This window comes from Pteropus vampyrus, unplaced genomic scaffold, assembly GCF_000151845.1.
Source record: "Pteropus vampyrus isolate Shadow unplaced genomic scaffold, Pvam_2.0 Scaffold2, whole genome shotgun sequence".
NCBI classification, from domain to species: domain Eukaryota; kingdom Metazoa; phylum Chordata; class Mammalia; order Chiroptera; family Pteropodidae; genus Pteropus; species Pteropus vampyrus.
In genome coordinates this window covers 25,239,675-25,263,457 of record NW_011888783.1, presented here as the reverse complement: position 1 = coordinate 25,263,457, position 23,783 = coordinate 25,239,675, and the positions used below count along the sequence as shown (strand labels likewise).

The 23,783-nt window shown below is 33.2% G+C and overlaps 1 protein-coding gene across 2 annotated transcripts in view; it reads right to left on the bottom strand.

Moving 5' to 3' along the window:
- IFIH1 (interferon induced with helicase C domain 1) overlaps window positions 1–23,783 on the bottom strand; it is a 51,409-nt gene that overhangs the window by 21,015 nt on the left and 6,611 nt on the right. The window contains exons 3-5 of one of the 2 annotated variants that reach the window (XM_011358488.2): window positions 19,331–19,474; window positions 6,964–7,068; window positions 1,494–1,714 (exon numbers count right to left, since the gene is read on the bottom strand). In XM_011358488.2, the coding sequence (XP_011356790.1) occupies window positions 1,494–1,714; window positions 6,964–7,068; window positions 19,331–19,474 (470 nt within the window). The remainder of the gene's footprint in view (window positions 1–1,493; window positions 1,715–6,963; window positions 7,069–19,330; window positions 19,475–23,783) is intronic. The other variant, XM_023529744.1, reaches the window with a different exon arrangement.

The window sequence follows — 23,783 nt, the reverse complement described above, 5'->3', positions numbered from 1 at the left end:
TGATGCGAATGAGTTTAAAGAAATAGGAGAATGATCAAACAGTATTAAGAAGAACAGTTTACATGTTCTCAAATCTAGTTAATTTTGTTTGTTTGTTTGTTTGTTTTTTTTTGAGCGACATTTAAAACCCTGCTGACTGGTTAAGGAATCTATTTCATTAGTTATAAAGGTGAGAAGAAAGGAGTAGGAGGAAGAATTAGTATACACTGAGTCATTCCTAGGTTTTAGATAGATTATCTAATTTAAACTTATGAACAACTGCACAGGGTAGTATTATTTTATTCATTTTATAGATGAGGAAACTAAACTGAAAAGTAAGTAATTTGTCTAGGGTCAAACTACTGGTAGGTAGTAGTATTCACACCTAGATTTACTGTATTCCAAAAGATAATATCTTTAATAAAGGAAATATATGAAAAGCTATGGACAAAAATTTTAATGTATCACCGTTACCACAAAAGAAATAAAACATCTAATAATGGGCATACAAGCACAAAGGAGAGGTCTTTGGGCTTAGCATATACACACAGAATGCATTTGGAACTACATGATAGAAATCATTCAGATCATGGATTTCGAGTGTGTTTCTTTAGTACTGAAAAGTAGGTTGCAACTAAAACTCTTATCATAATAGAAACTCAAAATATACAGGAAAGTTAATAGTTTATTATTATATTTTCTGTAATGATATAACTGAGAATCTAGTTATCATAAGTAATATGATAATATGGGGAAAAAGACTTTCTAGTCATAGAAAAAGTATATTTAGTTTTACTCCATAAAATGGTAAATATTAATATCCTTGATTTACAAGTTTATAAATTGAACTGTCATTTATCTGAATAAAGCTCAAATCACTAGATTTTGTTTAAAATGAAAGACTTATACCTGTATATGAAGATGGCCTCGAAATATCTCAATATATGAAATAAGGAAAACCTCAGTTGCATTTAAATGATATACATATAATTATATATATATATAAAATTACATATATATAAATCTTTGAAAATTATTTATCTATTTAACTTGATACAAATCTGCTAAATATTTACTTAATTTTCTTTTTATCTTCAAACCAAATTATATATATTCTGGATAAAGAGCACTTGCCACCTTTGACAAAGAGCCAACAGTTAAATGATTCTAGAAGACAATATTTGATCCTAGATTCCAGTGACATTTTGAGGTCGTTTATGTTCACATGCGGTGATAACTTAAATTAGTTAAAATATCTGGGTAAATATACTCCTTCTATATCAGTTACATTTGATTTAATGTTTTGGTTTTATAGAAAAATTCCACTTTAAAGACTAATAACTTTGATATTACATATAACTAGAAAAACAAAGATTTAAAATAAAATACTTACTTTGACATTTTTCCCAATTAAACTATATCGGTGTGATCTTTTGTTACAAATGTCACTATACAAATGCTTTAAAATAATAAAATGAAAATAGACAATGTTATATTATGTGTCGTTTAAATACCTTATTGACAAGGACTATAACTTTTCCTGGTTCAGATGCTCTTTTCTTCTTGTCCAAGTGATCCTTGGCAATCTTAACGGCTACTCTGGTTTTCCCACTCCCTGTAGGGAGGCATATAATGACATTCTTTCCCTCCAAGGCTGGTTGGGCAACTTCCATTTGGTAAGGCCTGAGATTCAGTTCTGGCTCAGGGGATGCTCTTTTTGCCACTTCCTCTTCGTCTGAAGGAAGTTAAAATGATGGAAGATAAGGGAAAATAAAATAAGAGAATGGGCAACAAAATAACTAAGGCTAGGAAGCCTCAAACCGAACATAGGCCTCTGTGATTTAAATTCCTTTTCATGTATGGTCCAAACCAATCCATTTTTTTTATTTTCTGCACTCAATGAGTGTCACCTCTCTGTTGGCATTTGCAGAATGCAATCCAGGCACTCATGGAAATGGCCTGGGAGGTGGAGGTGCAGAGGGTGTGAATTAACAGGATATAAGACTGGAATGGGGCGACAGAAGAGGCAAAGCCAAGGGGAAATTGCAAAAAAGGCTGTGGTGCAAGATTGGCAGTTATGGTTCTTAATGCATCAGACTTTCCATTTCTTTGTTGAGCCATTATTCCCTACATGTTTCTCTTAGCCCTTCCGTCTGCAAATCAAGAGGAACTGGGTAAGTAGAAACCAAGGGGTTATACATTTCCCCTTACTTTTTATTAGCTGATGCTACTTTCCTTCATTTAAAAAACTTTGTCCGACAACCAAATACCAAAAATATGGATGCATCTCTCTCTATCTCTCTCTCTCTCTCTCTCTCTTTACCTATTATCTATCTATCATCTACTTACTTATCTGTATCTATCTTATCTACCTCAAATATTTAAAAGTCACCAAAAAAATTTCCATTTTTGGCATATGAACCAACCAGATTAAATATAACCAATATTTATGGAGAAGGGGAAGAACTCCTCCCATACAAGACTTTTTAATTTCTATGTTTTCATTGAAAGATAAAAAATAATTTTGTTGGTTTAAACTTGTGACTAATTTTTCCATTTAATTTTGAATTGTGATCTTTATCATTTCCTTATATGAATATCCCCATGTATTCATATTTTCCTGAAAATCAAAGCACAATATATTAAAAATATTTCCAATTAATCTAGATTTCTAAATTTAAAATACATTAATTTTATAAATATTAGAATAAAATCATCATAACATATCTTAGTTTAAATACATTTTGTTTAGATGTGACCATATTATTTATATTACCCAGGTTGAAAAGATCTGAAAACATATAACTGATCATGTGGAATGCAGTAAAATAAATATTATATCAATTTAAAGGCCTATCTTATGCTTTCCGTAATCATAAGAAAAGATGAAATGACAGCACTTATCAGTATTTCATTACACATGAAGTAAGTGTTCTTTCTCTTATCAACGATTGCAATAAAACTAAACTAACATAATACCATTAACTTCAAAAAAGTTGCTGATGGTTCCATTTCAGCAAAAGGATGATTCTGTTTAACTGGTTTTAAACTTGTGATAGTACAATCTGAACAGGTAGGAAAATTCACACCAAATACCACTTACTAAGAGTCATCTACTAAACTGACAGGAAATTTGCCTTCTGTATGGATGAGTAAACACAGATACAAAACATTTAAGTTATCATTAAATCATCTGCTGATCCATTTAATGTGATTTTCAGGAAAAACTCATTCAAGATCACCAGGATTTAAAAATATAAATTTACAAGGTTTCTTTTCATGCTTGTTTTGAAATCTACAGCAATATAATAATTCACCTTCTATTATATTTATGGAAGGTTCAAATTTATTTAAGAATATCATTACTTCTCGTTAAGTGGCTTTCGTATATGATCAAAATCCTATTATTCCGCTTATATTTCAAGCATTTATCACATAACTTTTTCTGAAAAGCCATAATGTTTGCAAAGAAAGATGTATTTTAAATTACATTTAACACCAAAATCCAGGAATTTACTTTTGCTAAATTGCTATTTGGTCTAGGAAATTGTTTAAAAGATATTAGCAAATTCTCTTTAATTTCCCTCTAGGTACATTTTTACATAGATTTAAAAATAATAATAAAGTTCTGCTTCCCTTATAATTGCTACATGCACATTTTTATATCATTATTTTCCCTTTCATATTTCATGATTATTATTATATCCTTAGGTTACAAAAATTAAAAAGAGAAACTTAGAGAAGTTTTCGAAGTCTCTTTCCCAAGAAATCTAAAATTAAGTCAGGTGCGTAGAACATCAATATAACTTATGCACATTTGATATTTATTGCGCTAATAAATTTAAGAAGGTTTAGAATGTTGAAAGGATTATTGTGTTCACATTTAGTTCTAGAATCAAAGTCATGACATTTCATTGCCACTTAACTAGTCATGTACCATCAATTTATTCTGCAGTAACTATTTACTGGGTGCTTATTATATCCATGCACTCTCAAAAATACGGTCCTGTCTCCAAGAACTTCATAGTCTAGGGCACTATACTGCTACCACTAAAAATATATGGCTATTAGATAGATAGCTCAATAATATTCCTTGCTTTTTTATCAGTATAGGAAATTTGGTGGGCGATCCCAAGTTTTAAAGAGAAACAGAGTGAATATGGAAAAAATTAGAATTGGATTCATTGTGAGAATAAGCATCCAGAGAAAAAGAGCTGAATGAGTGCTAAATATTCAGCCTGGTTCTTGCCTTATCACATCTTCTGACATAGGGATAGGGGAATTTATACACATAAGCAACGAAAAGAGAATTTCCTCTTCTCTGTCACCAGAAGGAGAGAACTGGACTGATGTCAATAAGCCAGGAGCCAATTCCCTTATAAAAACTGTTTGGGTTTTGTTTGTTTGTTTTTTGTTTCTTTTTGGCTCTCTTAGAAAAGTAAAATCAATTACATGCAATAATAAAAATGGTATTTTAAATATGCACAGGCTTTGAATAACAGTGTGCCCTTTCTCTACAACCAATATTGATTGAAGACCTTAAAATTATACTATACCATACAAATGGTCAAAAAATGAAATCAAATAGGGTTTAAATAATAACATTCTATTGGAACTACACCATGTGGCAAATTTCATTCTCACATTGATTTTGACAGCTGAGTTATTCTTGGAGAGAAAAGGTCTGTCACTGCATGTGTTTGAAATTGAAAAAGTATTCCTTTACCTATAGTATGTAACCACAGAAAAAAATACGCTATTTCAGCTGGACAAATATTAATAGGTATTACCTTGAAATAGTAAGGAAACACTTTCTATATATCAGGCCAACGTGTATTGCCAAAAGAATTGCTACTTTGTGAGAAGCAGTATATTGCTCTCAAAATGAGAAACAGAAAACAAAAAAAAGCCTTCCATAGTATAATTAGAATAAACTTAAAAATCATCACTATCTTTTACTATGGTGTAATACTTCCACAAAGGAACATATGTTATGGCATTAGGTCATATGTAACCTTATGGCTCATTATGTAACCTTTGAAGGTGGACAAAGGACATGTAGAATAATGTCCTTTTGATGTCAACCTCAAAGGTTCAAATACAATCCCAAACATTGTAACATTGTAATACTTTTCAGTGATTCCATATGCGTTTAACAATTTGCAATTCATCTAAACCTTTTTTTGAATTGATTTCTATTTCATCCTATGTCATGCACCTAAGAGAAAGGAATTTCATAATTTTATTATTTCAGAATTTTACTATCCACTATGCAAAACAATTCTTTTCCCTAGGCACTGACCCCATCTAAAAATGTCAGTGGGTAGCCTTTGAAAATGTGTTTGTCTTCAAATGTATTTGCCTTTGAAAATGTATTTGCTTTTTAAAAATAGGTTGCACTTAGATTTATCACGTCTTTCATGCCACATTGAGGACTGAAAATCAGTAAATGGTTACATTTGCTAACAGCTCTAACTAGACAAAATGCCCTGCACATAGAGGATAGCCAGTAAATATTTACTGAATGAATGAATATTGTTGAAAAGCCCTTACACAGACAAATAAAACTTTGGTTAAGTAAAGTCCAGAAGCTTAAAACAACCCATAAAAATGTTAAATATTAGCTAGAGTACATTTTGAGTTCGAGCATCAATAGCATTTAATAAAAACTTAATAATTAAAATAAACAATTATATAAGAAGCATAGAATAAATATAATTCACAGAAATAAGCCATGGCAAGAACTTAATAAACACTGAATTGAACAGAAAATGATTTAACTCTTTTTAATTAAAGTTAAAGTTATAACCGACATTTGGTGAATTGTGTTTTCACAAACCAACTTGTTCTAAGGGATTCATGGGTGTTATTGAGAAAAAGGATATCTAAATAAGAGATGATATACTCCAATTTGTAAAGCTTTTAAGGCAGATGAGGATCTTTATGTAAATCATTTTGACACTTAGACCTTTTGTAGATTTAAATTTCTATAGTTCTAAGAATGCAAGATAATCTGAAGTACACAATATTTTCTAAATGTTTTTATGAAACTCAATGACAACAAATAAAGAATAAAGTAATTTCTTAATTTGAAAGTTTTCTACTGCTTCTTAGCTGGCAACATTGAAAAGCATTTTTTTGTTGTTCATTTTAATTATAAAATATTTCAAACATACAGACAAATATAAAAAAGTGTGTAAAGACGTCCAAGGACCAATCGCCCATCTTAAAACGTTAACATTTTAGCTCAGTAATAATAATGGAAATGCACATTCAACAAACAGAAAGAAGGGATTTGAAATCAAGCAAACTGACAAAAGTTAGGAAATCTGGTAACAGGAAGATTGCTCAAGTGTGGGGAGGCATTCCGATTTATTGCTGGTGGGATAGTCAACTAATATAGAGAGCCATTTGGAAAACACCTAGTAAAAATGTTTTGTCTCATTTAGTGACAAAAATATTTTGTAAACTCTACTCCTATGTAAGAGATATTTATACAAATTGAAACTCTTTAACTGTACATGTAATTTCTAGTTTTTCATTTAAAGAGAGACTCTTGTCATCTGCAGTTATCTACAGAGTCAGGCTCATCTTATTGATAGAATTAAATTTTTATTTAAAGTTTATTTGAATAAAAAATTTGGGTTTGGAAAAAATATGCTAAGTTGGGTACAGAATTAAAAACATTCAAATTAATCAAAACAAAGCTCATAAACAAAATAGATGAAATAATTATATGGAATGTGTCATATGACAGACCAAAAAGCTATGTAGTGGATCAAAATTAAAGAGCTTGATTCTAATACTTTTGTTAAGTTGTACTTTAAAAAGAAGTGAATGGCAAAGTTCCAAAACTACTTCCACTGTAGAAGAATTGGTTTAATTGCATAAATACATTAGGGAGGGCATGAACAGCCCCGTGCTTTCCACTATATGGTGTCTTACTTCACACTTTTTAAGGTTTACACAACAGTTAGGCAGTACCTGAATCACTTCCCATGGTGCCTGAATCACTGCCCATGTTGCTGTTATGTCCAAGACTTTCATCTAAGCAGCTGACACTTCCTTCTGCCAAACTTGTGTCTGATTCTGCAAAGGAAAACATTTTAAAATATTTTAAAAATATTTCTGAGAATAAACGTATTTTAACTGCACACCTCTACAGAACACAGTACATACAGTTCAATGCAAGAAGGGAAGGCACACCCAGACAGTTATGAATAAAAGGTAAGAGTTTCTGGCAAGCTACATTTAAAACCTCCACTGTGGATGAGAAGCTGCCGAGTAGTGAATCAAATACATATACTTACCTAAAGTACCATACGTCCAGTATGAGAGCTAATGCAAATTTGTAAGAATTTATGACTTTTGTCACCCCCCCACATGTAAATTTTGTCCAAAAACAGAAGATGTAGGCTTGACAATATCATTAAAACAAACAATATTATATAGGAACCACTGAGTTATTGTCACATAAAATGGTAGGGAATTAATAAAGTAAAAAATTAATAAAGTACATGGATTTAACGATTAGTTTTGAAAAGAGCAGCTCAGTAATAAACATAACTTTAAAACATCAAAATGAATTTACTCAGAAAGATTATCATTAAAGCCTGGAACTGCAGTTTACTAGAAGCTTATGTGAGGTTGGAAATTATTTTGTTTCTTTACTCTAATTACACTAAGCTTCTATTAAAGAGTTACAATTAATGTGAGTGGCAAAGGCACAACCTTCATTTAATAATCTTACAATTAATAACATTTCATAATACTTATTAGATAACTATTATTTCACACTAATGTTGTCAAATGCATTAAATACATTATATTAAAGTAGGCTTTATCTATTTAAAACTAGTCTGGTTGTCACATATTTAGGGCTGGAAATTGAAATGGGTGAAAAACAGACACACACTATGTTATCAATAAAATTTCCCTGAAAATAGACAATATACAACTCCTTAAAACTACAGGTGTCTTCTCTTGCTTTAGCCAGTTATAAAGTCAGGTGTATTGAGATATAATTAACACAATGTAAAAATGACCCTTTTTAGGTGTATAGTTCAATGAGCTTGACAAATGTATAGTCTCGTCATCACCATCACAGTCAAGATTTTCTCGTCACCTCATAAGTCTCCTCAAGCCCCTTTGTAGTCAGTTCCCAGCAGTCACTGACTATACCTGTGTCTTTTCCAGAATGTCATATAAATGGATTTATGCAATAGGCAGCCTTTACATTTGGCTTTCTAACTTAGCATGAGCCATTCGAGATGTTGTTGTTTATATCAGTAACTTTTTCCTTTTTATTGCCTACTAGTATTCCAGTGAGCATCTGTGAAATCTATGACATCACCCTTCCAATCTGGATAAGCCTATTTAGCTTAGAAAATATGGAATTACAGCCAATGCCAGCCAAATATATAAGATAAAAGTTAAAAGAAAGCTAATAGGAAATTTGTAGAAAAATTCTCAATGGACACACATACTGTTTAAGCACATTAGCACAACATAAATATACTAATGTGAAAATACTGTGCTCATCAGTTGTTGTAGATTAGCTCTAAAACTCAGATTTGAGGAATCCCTGATGATCACACGGGAAAACCTATACATCTCACTGAGAGATTTTAAATGTGGCACTTTGCAATCCCCAGAGGTATGCCTTGTTAGAAGCTCAGAGGCGAGTGTGGGATAGAACTGTCAAGTATAAGAGTGTTTCGGGCAGATGTACTGATGGAAAAAGAATATGATTTGTAAGGAAAAGGCAAGGTGTAAAATGAGATGGAGAAAATGTCATTGCAAGGATAATTCTAGATCTATAAATATAGACCAAGATTTTTGAGGCAAAAAGGTAAATTTTGACGTGCTTTTCGTTTGATGTTTTAAACATGGTACTGAGAACTGAAGACAATATCCAAAATACTGAGCAATACTAACAAATATTATCTGAAATCTAACACTGTACCTTTAAGTTTCCAACTAAACGTAATGCAAATGGAAATTATATTTAATTTCCATTTTATTTTCTAATCACAAGCATTTAAACCATAATCCTAAACCTGCTCCATGTACATGTAAAGTCAAGATTTTCCTCAAGCTTTATTCTAACATACATACAATTTGGAGGAGCTATTTAATGCAATGTGCATAAATAGTGAATATTAAAGAAAATTGCTACCAAAAATAGGGTGTTATTAATTAAGTTCGTTATTTGGAATATTTTTAACAAGTAAATCTGCAATGTGTCAAGAAGACACTGAGTTCAAAGCTTTCGCAGACGTAATGTAAATTATATTTTAAACTCTCAACATTCTATGTGGTAGATACTCATTATCACCTCAAACTTATAGGTGAGAAACCACAGCTCAGAGAGGTTAAATCATTTATCCAAATCACACAGCTAGAATGGGACAGATTCTGTGCCCAATATTCCAATGCCTTTTACCCAATACCATACATGGCTAATGATCTGTGTGAAGCCTTGTAAAGAAGCAAACAATCTTGTGGCCACACTTTTAAGTGAAATAAAGTTGTATTTGTTTTAAAACATATAGACATTTTCATTGTAATGTCAAATTTTCTATCAATCTTGAAACAACTTATTTTTGCAAGGAAAAAAGAGATTGTTTTATTTTACTTATATTTCAGATTTTATTCATAGATTTTCACTTTTTTTAAAACATCCACACTTACACTGAAACTTTTTTTCTACACACACAAAAAAGAGAAACACTTCTATTTTTGTTGGACAAAATGAATTGCAATAATTCTGCTAGATATCATTATGAAAATACAAGTGAGTATATAGAGGTTTATTTCTTTGTCATTTTAAGGATGTATAACTCTTCAGTTTCTCAACACAAAAATAATTTTGTTTCCTAGGCAGCAAATTCTTATGCATTTGATATATATATTTTATGATTTCATAGAAATAAAAGTTCTATAGGAAATAACTTTAATAATAAAAGGAAATATATTGTATCTCCCATACACTGAAAATGTCTCCTGCAGAGATTTTCTCCCTGCATTCATTTTTAAAAAATCATGTTGCACACACACATCCCCCCCAAAAAACAGATCAAAAGGTGCTTATATGATGCCCAAAGTAAACAAACCTATTGAGTTTATAAGCCAAGAATTCCTGCAATTGATTATTTAGGAATATCTTGTTTCACTCTTTATGCTTTTCGCGGTGGGTCAATTTGAACTTATTTCTGTCCTAATGAATAAACTCATATATCTATGATTTTTAAATAGATCAGATAGGATAGAGTCAATTGGAGACTCAGTGCTGCCGTGAAAGGAACATGTGCTATGGAGTCAGACAGGTTGGTCCCCAGATCTATCCTCAGCCACTGCTAATAAGTAATTTAACTTTTTTATTTAGGTTTTCTAATATAGATAGTAGCTACTACTTTTTCATTTATTGTGAGAATGATTCTATTAGATCAAAGAAATGAATCTTGAAAGGAAATCTTAAATTATCGTGAAGTTGCTGCTTAAAGAGGCTTTGAAGATTGTAGTTTTATTATGTAATAAGTTTAGTTAACTTTTATATAGGTGTTATTTCCTAGAGGGAAAATATCAAAGCTAGTTATGAAACAGATTAGAAAATGCTGGTTACTTCTGTTAAAGAAAAGCAGTTATTCATATTAGCTCTATTGGAATGAAGGAAAAATGATACTCATTCAGTTAAAGAATACAAGTTTCTGTAATAATTTTGTAAACAACCCTGCAAAAACAGTTCTGCTTTCAATGATAGCATCTAAGACCAGTCAATAAGTCATGGAAAAACTGCCTCATTTTGCAATCACAACTTGAATATTTTACTAATAAGGCAAAAATATTAACTGGACTGAGAAATTTAATATTTAACATTCTCTGCACTTTAAATACTTTAAAATATTTCTAAACCATTTAGAAACCAAAAATACTGAAGTTAAAAAAATTTCAAATGAAAACCTCTTGGTTTTCTTTTAAAAATCTATTTCAATGTAAAGTATGCCCTCTGCTGGAAAATGCTATTATAGCAACTGGTTGAAACGTGTTTTTTTCCCCCCCCCCCCCAACCTAAGAGCTAAGCTTCATTAGTTAAGATACAAATTAGTTCTTACTTATATCCCTGCTAGGTAGTATTCCTCCTATTTTCAGCCTCCATGCATTTCCTAGTGCACAGAATATTTCTCTTTTCTTAACCTTCGGGCTGTCGTACGTTCTCTTTGCTGGAAAGTGGTTTTGCATTACAGCAGGAAGCAGTCAGAGCAAAGGGCCCCCGTGCGCACTGCGAAAGAAGAGCACCAACAGATCCCGTTCTCCTGAGAGGTAGTGCTTACAGGGTCTGCAAATAAGTCTAATTTCACTTGTCATGATAATTTTATGTTTAATCTAATCCTGCCCTCGTGATGCATCTTAGCTTCATCTCTTTGGCCATTTCTACCTCCCCTCCAGTTTCATAGCCCCCACAGCCTGGAACGTCAAAGGCTAACACTTCCAACACATGTGCACGTAAGGGCGCAGGCACAAAGACAGCATGGGCTTCTTAATTCTTATTACTAATAATACATATTTCCTTTTCTTTTGAAATAATCTTTTTTGAGAGGAAATAGATGACTTTTATTTTCAGCTCCATGTATATGGATTTGTGCGCGCGCGCGCACATACACGCTCACATTTTGGTCTGTCAGATTTTGCTCTCCGTGCCAGGGAACATGTGTTCCCACAGAATGGAGACAAGCCACCTCCACCCACCTTGCATATTCTCTCCTGGATCCAAGCTTCTAGGAAATGAGTTTCCCAAAGAGAGGGGGGGTGGGGGGGAAAGAAAGAAAGAAAAAGAAAAAGAAAAAAAATCCTCTCCTAGAGCCACAGGCCCACATGGCTATCCATGGAGCTCCTTGCTCCTGTTTATAGATTTATACTGCTGAAATGTTTCAGTCAGAATTAAATTTGAATTGCATGTAAGGATGTTGGCTTAAATTGTATCTCTATGTCGTTTAGCCTTTAGAGTTGGGTCTCAAATAGAAAAACAGTTACTAAAGTACAGAGTTGTGGGGATAACCATAACTCACTAGAATGACCCATTCTTTCTCTTTCAATCAATAACGGAGGCAAGAAGTCTTAGAGCAGAGTCAGTTATGAGTGATAAGCCAGGCGACTGCATGAGAAGTAAGTCTTGGCAATAACAAGGTCTAGGGATGGCAAGATAGAAGAAGAATTGAACACTTCTTTGGCTGGTAGGCACCCTTTAGGAAAAGCAGAGCAAGTTAGGCAGACTTAAGCAGACAAGAGAATAATATGTGGAGAGATACATTTAAGGGTGGAAAATGTTCAAAAGTCAGCTCTTTGGGGAAAGAAATAATATTTTGCCAAGAGACACTACATGTTTGATATTTTGTATATTTGTAATGCATAATTTTGACTATGAGATTTATAATCTTATAACTCCAATTTAATTTTTAATCAAGTAACTTATTTACACTGTTTTAAATGAAAATCTACTGAATTTATTCACACAGAAAAATAAAAATAAAAGTATTTGCTGATTTCCATGGTGTAAATATTCCCACCATGGCTGATTTCAAGCTACAAGTGCGATGTCACTACGCGGAGTTAGGAAGACATGGGCACATTCGGCTCCTGCAAGCCAGAACAAGCCAATTCCAGCACCTCAACAGTTACATTCTTCTAATTAAGGGCTTTCCTACAAACATCATCTGAGACGATCACACATGCATTATGCTAGTATTTTATAATTGTTCAAAAGCTGAATGGTAAACTTTTACGAGTATTTTTTCTTTGCTTCAGGAAAGGCATTTGGAAAAATCATAGAGAAACGTTAATTCTTAATGATCTTAGAAGCCTTATCTGCCACCACTGTCTTCCATGAATGCCCCTCCAGTCAAACTGTTTCCTTACATACATTTTGTTATAGAATTTTGCTATGTTTATTACAGCTAGATATTGATGTATTTATAGTATATAATAAATATTATAAATAACAAATAAATAAATACTATTTTACTTAACTGAATTAATTTTTATAAACTATTTTAGAGCAGTTTTTTAGAGCAGTTTTAGCAGTTCAGAGCAAAACTAAGTGGAAGGTACAGAGATTACACATATACCCCGTGTCCCCACACATGCATAGCCTCCTTCCCCATTATTCACATCTCCCACCCGAAACACACTTTAAACTTCATATACCTGCGCTTTTGCTCATGATGTTTGTGCAAGCTGAAATGTTGCCTGCCACTTCTGTTTACAAATCCAACACAGGACCTTCAAGCCTCAGACGAAATGTTTTACATTCCTCCTCTGATAAGCTTTCTGTCTTCCTTTTTCTAACAAGTTTTTTCTCTTCATCCTTTAATACTTTCTCTTTTGCTGTATATAGATCACTGCTTCTCTTTGGGGGCATATAACTTGTTTTCTCGAACTGAATAATAAACCCTTTGAAGGTCTGGACAACAACTCAGCGCCTGGTTGCTGACCAACTCACTCCTTTATTCCCACTACTCTAGCTTCTAGTCCTCTTTCACACACCAAAATAGAGGAGGTTGGGTCTAATAACCAAATTAAAATTAAAATCATTGTCTTTGTTAAAATTTGGTAAAAATTAAAAAGAAAGCTTTAAGTTTGTATCCATAAAAGAGATGTTATGAAAATAAATCCAACATGTATGAGCTGCATGCTAGGGAGATTATCTATCTATCTATCTATCTATCAATCAATCATCTATCTATATGTGTGTGTATATATATATGTATGTGTGTATATATAATGTTTTCATTTCTGAGATATGAATGGTAATCCTCCCAGAACTATTATGAAGTTGTAAGTCATATAACTGACCTAAATGGCTCATGGTAGGTTTCAAATAAAATACGAACCTATATTATTCTTTAACAAAAACCAATATCAGCATCCCTCTCTTCCCCACCTCCCTTCTCTCTCCCTCTCTCTCTCAGCTCAAATTCATACTTGCCTTTTGTATTGCCTCAGTAGAACTTTTAGTTCTCAATAATTAATGCAAAGTAAATTTAGAAAAATAGAGCAGTAAAGGAGAGCTATTTTAACTCAAACCAATTTTGTAATAGTACAGGCGATTCCAACATGATATTATTGTACCCTATGTATCAATTATCTTTCCAACTAAGATCTCAGTGCTATATGGTATTTATTTCTATAGATTATAAAAATTTCTAAATTTTTAGAGGTTAGTACTGTAGAACATTATTCTGGTCCTCAAGTGCAAGGATAAATTTTGTGGCATTTTAACAGAAAATAGTATAGACCAAATCTAAGATTGGACTTTGGTCTATAAAAAGGCAAAACAAAACAACAACAACAAAAAAGTGCTATAACAGATTGGGCCAGGGAGAAGGAGGCTGTTTTATAAAGGTCAATTTTTAAACCCCTCCTACAGAACATGATCTATGCAAAATATATCCACAATATATTCCAAAGCATAATGTCACCGGATAAACCTAAGGAGTGGAACATATGGGGGAATATGAAAAAGAAGGTATTAAAGTCTGAAAACAAGCAGGTTGGTAAGCTCATTAGCTGGGGTGGAATTTTAAAATCTTCACGTGAACGAATATATAAATCAAAATATACACATGCATTCATAGTCCTGCGCACTGTATATTCACACATGGCACACTACACTGTAACACTATACTGGAACAGTGAAGTTCCATTCTCTTTATAAATGTAAAAGCGCCCTCTGCTGTTCAATATGAAGTATTGGCGTTTTCTGTTTGACAACAGGGAGATAGAACATAGAGTAAGAAGTTTGAGGGATTATCTGTGGAACTCTACATCAAAGTAAGTTTATTCCAAATACAATTAATTTTATATAGCTGTGAATATCATTTGTTTTACTTTTATTTTATCATAGAGCATTATTTCTTAAAATAGTATAATAAAAAGGTCAATGTAAAGTAACTACTGACCTGTAACACGACGACAGCCGCAGACAACTAAAACTGTATAACCGATTTTACTGTAAAATGATAGAATTAAAATAATCCAGATAATTATCTATTTGGCATAATTAAACTATTTTTAATAGAATAAAGTGAATGTGATTACTATTGGTTTCAGGGCAGGCCACTGTTATTAATGGCAGTCTGTCTCACCCATTAGGTGTATTAAGGATAAAAGGGGCTAAAAAACAATATATGAAGAATCTTTGCATTAAAATGATAAATAATTAACATTTGTATGCATCAAGACTATTATGCACTGAAAAAATATTTTAGAAATTGGTTCAGAAATAAAAATTAGAGAAGTCTTCATTTGAAATTGGAAATAATTTTAGTCAAATGTTTTTCTTTGTGTATATGAAAACTCATATTTACAGAATATGTGAACCTTAAGTAGCAAGTTCATTTCAATGTCATTTTGGTAATTGTGTTTGAAATCTTAGCACAATATTTTGGAATTCAAAATAAAGATTATTATATTACCAATATCAATAAGATACACAAAACAAAATTGTGCAAATGCATATCAGAGACTTTGGAATACTTTCACATTTATTTTGATTGTTAATTCTGTCAAAGAATGCCTGTGTAGGCAAAATCCTTCAATAGTAGATTTTGTAACTAAAATTTCAATCAAAAGAACTCCAATAACTTCTTTGGACTAAGGTACTTTACAAGTTATTTGTATCAGTACTTCTTAGTTCTGAAGAGCAACAAGAAAACGAATAGGCACTTGGAATGATCTACGGCATCTATCAGTTGCAGTGTCTACATCCTAAAGCAAAGGCACTACATTTTCATAAATAAGTTACCCTTTGTCATTGCTCTGGAAAGGGCCAGAATGGATTGGACTAACTGCTCCCAAATTCACATCGCTGGGATCTTACAGACAAGAAGATTGTTAAAGTCTGTGTATTGGATGGAGTCTTCAGATTACTGTACAGTTTACTGTACTCTCACATGTTCTCAGACTATTATATATCTTAATAGTCTGTACTTTTCTTTATAGTACTTACTGTATTACTATTACATAGCACTTACTATGCAGCTACATAGTGATTACTGACACACTCATCAGTTGAAAGGACCATGGGGACATAAGCCATTTCTGTTATTCCCCCACTGTATTTACATGCTTGGTACATGATAAATATTCATTAAATAAAAGAGGTGAAGGAAAGGAGAGAAGGAGGGAAGGAACCCAAGAGAGAAAAAAAAAAACTTTTCTGTTCCCTACGGCCATTATTAAGATCCAGACATTTTTCCTCATAAGATGTAGTTTTAAGTTTTATATTAAATAGTAAGAGAATAGAAATTTTAAGAAGTTTTGTTTTTAATTTTGTCCACTTTGATACTCAAAATCCTCCATAGGTAGATAAAGTACAGTCTGACGAGATGCATTAGGCTGGCTACCTTTGATGAAAACCCATTATTTGAGATGAAGGATCATTTCCCAGCCTCCATCCTGTCTTTAGTTCTTCCCAGTATGTACTTAGAAAATAGCCAGTAACCCACAAAGATGTCAGGCAGCTTGCCATGGAAATTTATTGAAAAGTGAAAACCCAAAGTCAGATAATGGATTTTGGCATTCTTATAGAATTATGATTTTTGAAGAAAAGCATAGCTGCTCAAATTTTTAAAATCTTCTAAAATTCAGGCTTAAAAGCTTTGCCATTCTCTATATTAAAACTAGCTACTTAAAAGAGTGGCCGAGGACCAGCAGGAGCAGAAATGCCTGAGAGCATGTAAGAAAGGCAGAATCTCAGGCCTCACACAAGACCTACTAACTCAGAATCTGATTTTCAACAGGACCCACTCCTCCAATTAACTCATATGTGCACTAAAACTTCAAAAGCATTTTATGAAAAAACAAACACCATATACAAGCCTAAACAGCAGGAAAACTATAAAAAATACTGGTACTATTCATGACAAAGGGTCAGCTCTAAATAGTTCATAGAAATCAGCAAGAAGATGATAAATAACCTAATAGAAAAACAGGTAATTAACAAAAACAACAAAAAAGGATGAACTTGTAAAAATGTTTTCCATTAAAAATTAAGAAATTCAAATTGAAATAGTAAAATGCCCAACTGGAAAAGTTTGAAAATATCACCCACTCTGTAGAAGAGACTTCAGGGCACCAGGTACTCCCTACATTATCTGAAGTCATGTAAATTGGTACAAGTTCCTGGAGTGAAATTTGATGTTAATTATCAAATGTCTTAAAATTATAGAAATCATTTGATCCAGAAATTCTAATTATGTAATATGTTTATAAGAATTAAACTGAGACATAAATACAAAGAGTTATTGCAGCATTATTCACGATGCAGAAATTTGGAAACATACGAAATGTTCAACAATTAGTCAATCAATCAATTATAATGCAACCAGTGGACAGAGCTATTAGTCAATCTTTAAAAACCATTCCGTAGAACATCTAATGAACACAGGAAAAATGTCATAATATATAAACATCCAGATGTGTAAAAAGACCAGATGGATACACACCCAACTATTAAAGAGTAATATATCTCTACCGTAGGAGTGTGGGTGACTTTTTCTTTGTATGTTTCTCTGTTTCTAAATTTGCTGCCATGCAGCCATATTACTTTTCTATGTAGAAAATAGTAAACTTTTCAGTCGTATGGTGGGGTCAGCTTAAACTGGCTTACAAGAGCCAATTGTTATATTTTCAGGAATTTTGTTAAGCACAGCCATTTAAAAAAATTAAATTACATAAACTTACAATTAAATAAATTATATTAAAAGTAATGGATACTTAAACCCATCATTTCCTAATCATTTTGCTAGATTTTACTATTATCTCAGATGTTGAGGCTATGTATGCCTGTGTATGGTGGAAATGCCATATAATGTTGTGCTACTGCACAGCTCTTCACAACTTTGTTTTTTCCTGTGTTCATTGGTGATTTATGTTGAAGGCTTGAAATTAGCCTTAGTGGGAGCATTTACACCATGGAGATTGGTATACACTACAAATTAGGGCTATTTTCTTTTCCCTTGAGAGCTACTTATTAAACATTTATTAGTACACCAAAGAGACTTTAAGTATTTCTTGAGAAAATAGAATGTAGTCCTTTTGGGGACAGAAAGGAGTAGAGAAGGCTTCTATTATGAGCAAATTAGGGAGAGGAACATAATTAAATTACTTCGATTCTTCCAGAGCTGTTTCATATCAAAAAGGTAGACATGGTGGCATCGAGTTGTCACACGAATTAGTTACTGAAATTCAAGCCAACAATAGTTTAGTACCTATTTATCTTCCTTGCTGTAAGGTTTTTAGTGTTTAGTCTTAGTTTTTAGTTTTTAGTTTTTAGTCTTTACAATACAGTCGAACCTCTCTGAGACATCTCAGTCTGAAAAATGAGGAAAAAGTACTGGCATTACTTGATTATCAGAGCTTTGGCTAAAACAAACTAATTGCAGTCATGCGCCACTTAACAACTAACTGGTATATGCTCTGAGAAATGCATCTTTAGGCGATTTTGTCGTCACGTAAACATTATAGAGTTCACTTACACAAACCTAGATGGCATAGCCTACTACACACTTAGGCTATATGGTATAGCCTGTTGTTCCTAAGCTACAAGCCTGTACAGCATGTTACTGTACAAAACGACAAAATTAAGCACAAAGGAAAATGATGTAATCAAGAGACACAGTTAACATGAGATGTTTGAGGCTGCTGCCAGGGTAGCACGACATACAGTTTTACAGCAAACTTTTTTTTAAAGTCCAAAAGTATACTCTAAAATAATTATAAAAAGTATAGTAAATACATAATTACATGTGCTATACTTTTATATGACTAGTAGTTTATTGTTTACAAGAGCATCATCACAAACACATGAATAACGCATTGTGCTACCATCTTAAAACAGCTATGACATCATTGGGCGACAGGAATTTTTCAGCTCCATTATAATATTACGTGACCACTATATGAGGGGCCCATCATTGACTGAAACATTGTTATATGGTGCATAACTGCAATGTATTTGAAAATACTTTGAAAACCATGAAATGTAGGGTACGTTTATGACACATCGTGTTACAAGGACCCCAGATGTCTTATAAAGTAAAATTAGAACCAAATGTGTTCATATTCATAACATATTAATATTGCATTAGTTTTGAAAATATTTTCAGCCACCAAGAGGAATGATTTTAATTCATTCTCTTTTAAAAAAATATTATTTTAGTAAATATGCTTACAAAACCCCAAAGTCCAAATTTTCTCCTTCTGCTTAACAGATCTTGGTGTCATTAATGCACATTGATATTTTTTAGAAATAGCATTTTGTGCATGTAATGTACGTAGGTGTTCTAAGTACCTGAAGCTACAGAAGAATCCACAAAAGATGATTCCAACGAACTCTCCATGTCCCGACCCTGTTTCTCTGGACTTGGCTGATCTATGGCTAAAAGAAGTGGCTCTTTAACTTCAGGTCCATCTTCTCGTAATACATTCTCAGTTTCTATGAATAAAAGTATTAGAATGTAAAAAATAGTGCAACACAAGAAGTTATATAGTATTCATTTCACTGAAAATGAAATGAGGATACCTAATAGAGATTTACCTGAATGTACTTCAACTACTTGAAATTTCAAACAGAATGCAAATTGTATTGCAATGCAAGCTTTTATACACCATAAGTAGCTGTTATTGTTACTTTGAAAACCAAGTGGGAGTCTCCACTAGAGATATGCCCAAAAGTACTTCAATATTTTGACATTTTGAAAGGCTTGGAAGGTGTTTTTTGTTCTGACACAGTATTTATATTTTTAATATGAACATAGTGAGTAATTCTTTGTAATGATTAAGTTTTATCTAAAAAGACAATATAATAAATATTACGCTAATCACAAGAAAAGTGTAATGATTTCCTATCTGACCATCGCCTTTAGGAAGTAAGTCATTTATTCAGTGATACAAAGTCACATTTAGAGCTGAATTAATGAAAATGTAAATTTGGTGGTAGTTTTCCTTTAGCTTGTGCTCTTGCCATTTTGTTCCCTCACTGTACGTTTTACATGAGATGTACATATGCTTTAATGTCAGCCTAAATTCATGTATTCTGAATTCCTGGAGATTTTTTAAAAATTCAGTGAAATATTCTATTTCCTTTCTTTCTTCTCTTCATTTCTCTTGCCCAGCCTTTCTTCCTTCATCCAACCTATATTGAGTGTTTTCTTAAGGGACTATATGGTTATAAAGGAAAACAAGAGTTTCTGTCCTTCTGAAGCTCCAATCTGTCAGAAAAAAAAAAAAAAACAAAAAACTGATGCCATTAAAAAAAAAAAAAACTATCATTTTGGATTTACCCATCTTATAAAATAAGGGGGAAATATATCATGTGTACGAAGAATTTCCTAAAGAAAACTGTTGTAATTTTGGAGTTTGTCTTTGGCCAGACAACTTGGCAATGTTTGTAGCTACATATTAAGTATGTTTGGAATTTATAACCATAATAGTCAAATTGTTTTGTGCTTACCATATAAATACTTTACATATGCTAAATTATTTGATCCTCAAAATAACCCTAATAAGTAATATTATTATCCCCATTTCACAGAGAAGCAAATTGAGGCACAGAGAAGGCATTTACTTGGCCATAGTCACATATCTAGGGAAATGAAGGAGCAAGGATTCAATAAGCATCCAGAGCCTAGGCTCTCACATTTGTCATCTCGGGCCATCGTTAGCAAAATACCATAGATTGAGTGGCTCAAGCAGCAGAATTTTATTTCCTCGTAGTTCTGCAGACTGAAAGTCCAAGATCAATGTGTCAGCAAGGTTGGTGTCTGGGAAATAGCTCCCTAGGTTGCAAAAAGCCATCTTCTCACTGTGTCCTCCAAATGGTAGAGAGAGAAAGAAAGGGAGGGAGAAACAGAGAGAGAGAATATCTCTTCCTCTTCTTATAAGGCCACAGTCCTATCGGATTTGGGCCTACTCTTCTGACCTCATTTAACCTGAATTACCTCCTGAAGACCCTATATCCAGATACAGACATAATGAGGGTTAGGACTTCAGCATATGAATTTTGGGGTGACACAGATTTAATCCTTAGCAGCTCCTAACCAAAAGAATAATCACGGCTAATTTCCGATCATCAAAGTCTGACAGAAAAATGCTTAGATTCCCATAATAAGTTCAGCAAACAATATCTAAATCTCTGACTCCTCTGATTGGATTTTCAAGGAAATGAAAAGCCTCACTTGTTTGAAATAATTTGGTTAGAAATAACTGAACTGCAGGTAGGGGTAGTTGGAAAGCAGAAGAATGCTGAGCCCTGGACAGAGATTGGTATTTGCCATTCGACCTTCAAAGGAAGCTTAGAGACCCATTTCTGTTCTGCTCCCTGCCCTCACAAGAGCCCACATATCTGAGTCAATATCCATCATCACCCACGTTGGTTGAAAAAGGGAGAAGCAGCCCCAGCTGTAAGAGGACCCTGCCATGGGATCAGGAAAGGATAAAAAGATGATGGAGAATTGGTGCCACTGTTTTTCTTTTCACAAGGCCTTTCTCACTTTTATAAAGTGCTTGGCCTTGGCCAACCAGGATATGTGCATGGGCTGAGAGAATCTGGACAAACTAGTCTTTAAGCCATTGTGAAGCAAACACATAAAGACCTAATCATAATACAAAATTATAGCATATAATAAGAAAAGTAGAGGAAGGTATGTGAACATTAAGTGTATATGATGAGATGTGTTATAACACAGGTATTACATGAGATGTACTATATATATTCTCCATAGATTGCTATTGTTCAAAGAATTATAATTTGAAAAATTATGTTAAACTGCTAATGAGGTACTTTGCAAAATAGAACTTAAAAATATCTTAGCAAGAAATATTGCCAGACATGTTGTCTATATCAGGAGAATCTTGAAGACACTTCGGAGCAGATCTTCTAGATTCTTTCCTAAACAATTATGCCACTGTACACAACTGTAATATGGATTGGTACCCTCTAATTTGGGGGATGGATATGAGAAGGTCTTTTGTGGTCTGAAAGGCTACCCTTTCTAATATCCTTTGATACACTAAGGCCAAAATTTCCCAAGGAACAGAAATAAAAATATCTAGACTATAGTGATTTCTCTTTGAAGTTCAAGTCTTAGAATGCATGTTGTGACTGAAAGTGTCCCCAATGGGTTCTGAAAGGGAACTTGTCATGAGAGGGGTGGTCTGGAATAGGGTCCAGGGACCGGTGCTCCTATGTGAATCTAATGCCTGACCATCAGAGGTGGAGCTGAAGTGGTGATGCTAGTGCTGGGGGCAGCTGCAAATACAGATGAAGCTTAGCTCTCTTCCCTGTCACTCACCTCCTGCTGTGCGGCCTGGTTCCTAACAGGCCACTGAACTGTACTAGTCCAGGGCCCAGGGGTTAGGGACACCTGTTCTAGAGAACTGAAGCAAAATACAGATGTTTCTGACTGAGAAGGACTTTCTATACAGTTAATTCTTCCTGTGGAAACAGAAGAAATGACAGTAGAAACCCTGGAACCTGCTTGTGGACAGATGATAGAGTCACTGCCTGGATTTTGAAAGTTGAATTAACCAAGTTTGACTGAGTAAGTACCACCACCCCAACCCCAATCCTCAAGTAATTCCAGAAAGAAGGGAGAGCTGCAAGGCCTCTTGAGATTTTCACTTTGGGCATTCTTGAACATATGACACTGCATAGAGTTTGTTTGGTGGTGAAGAAAAAACTTACCTAAACATCTTTAGATCTTTTTTTAATACCTTGTAATAAAAATATTTGCCTTCTTCTCTGTCTCTCTCTCCCCCCGCCTTCTCTCTCTGTGCATGTGTATGTATATATATATATATATCGGGGTGTGTGTGTGTGTGTGTGTGTGTGTGTGTATGTGGTATGTATTTCAAATTAGGCAAAATAAATAATATTCTGTTAATAATTTAGTAATTGTTTTTATTTTGCATAAACAACTTCAAAAATTATTTACTGTGTGCCTTATTTCATTAAAGTGTGATAAGGACTCTGTATGTCTCCTTTAAGTCCACATCTCCAGCACCTAGAACAGTGTCTAGCACATCATTGGCACTCATTAAATGTTAGTTGAATTAGTGTGAATGGTTGAATGAGTAGTAGTGATGTAAGCTTGAAATGATTCTAATTTATTTAAATCATTTATTACCAATTAACTGTCAATTTGTCTTATATATGATGTTTTTGAAAACACAAGATGCATACTCTGAAAAGAAAAATAAGATGGCAGTTTAAATTTGTTTTACAAATAATATATGTGAAACAGCTATAGAATGTTACTTTATTATTATAATTGAATAATTTTCAAAGCTCACTTGAAGTAATATTGAAATATGTTGCCTACCATAGACCTTTTATCAAATACTTAATAAATTCCTTTAAAATGTATATAAGTATCTAGGAAACTATGCAGCAGAATTGTAATAACCATTAAAATATTTTATTCCGATTTATTTGTCTGTTCAATGTTAAAAACAGCTTGATACGAATTTCAGGCAATCACCACGTTTCCAAAATAAGATGGGCAGTGGAAAGAGTGTTGGACTAGGAGTCAGCTGCCAATAGTCTAGCCCAATTTGCTGAGTTTTGTTGTTTTCAGTAAATTTTTTCCCAGGCAGCAGTTTCCTTATTTGTAAAAGAGACAATCTCTAAAATTCCTTTCAGTTTTAAAATTTTGATTCTAAATATCTTAGTGTTTGGTATTATGTCTACAAGCTTCATTAAGCTCCCAACTGCTGGGCAAAATGGCCATACTCTTCTGTCATAG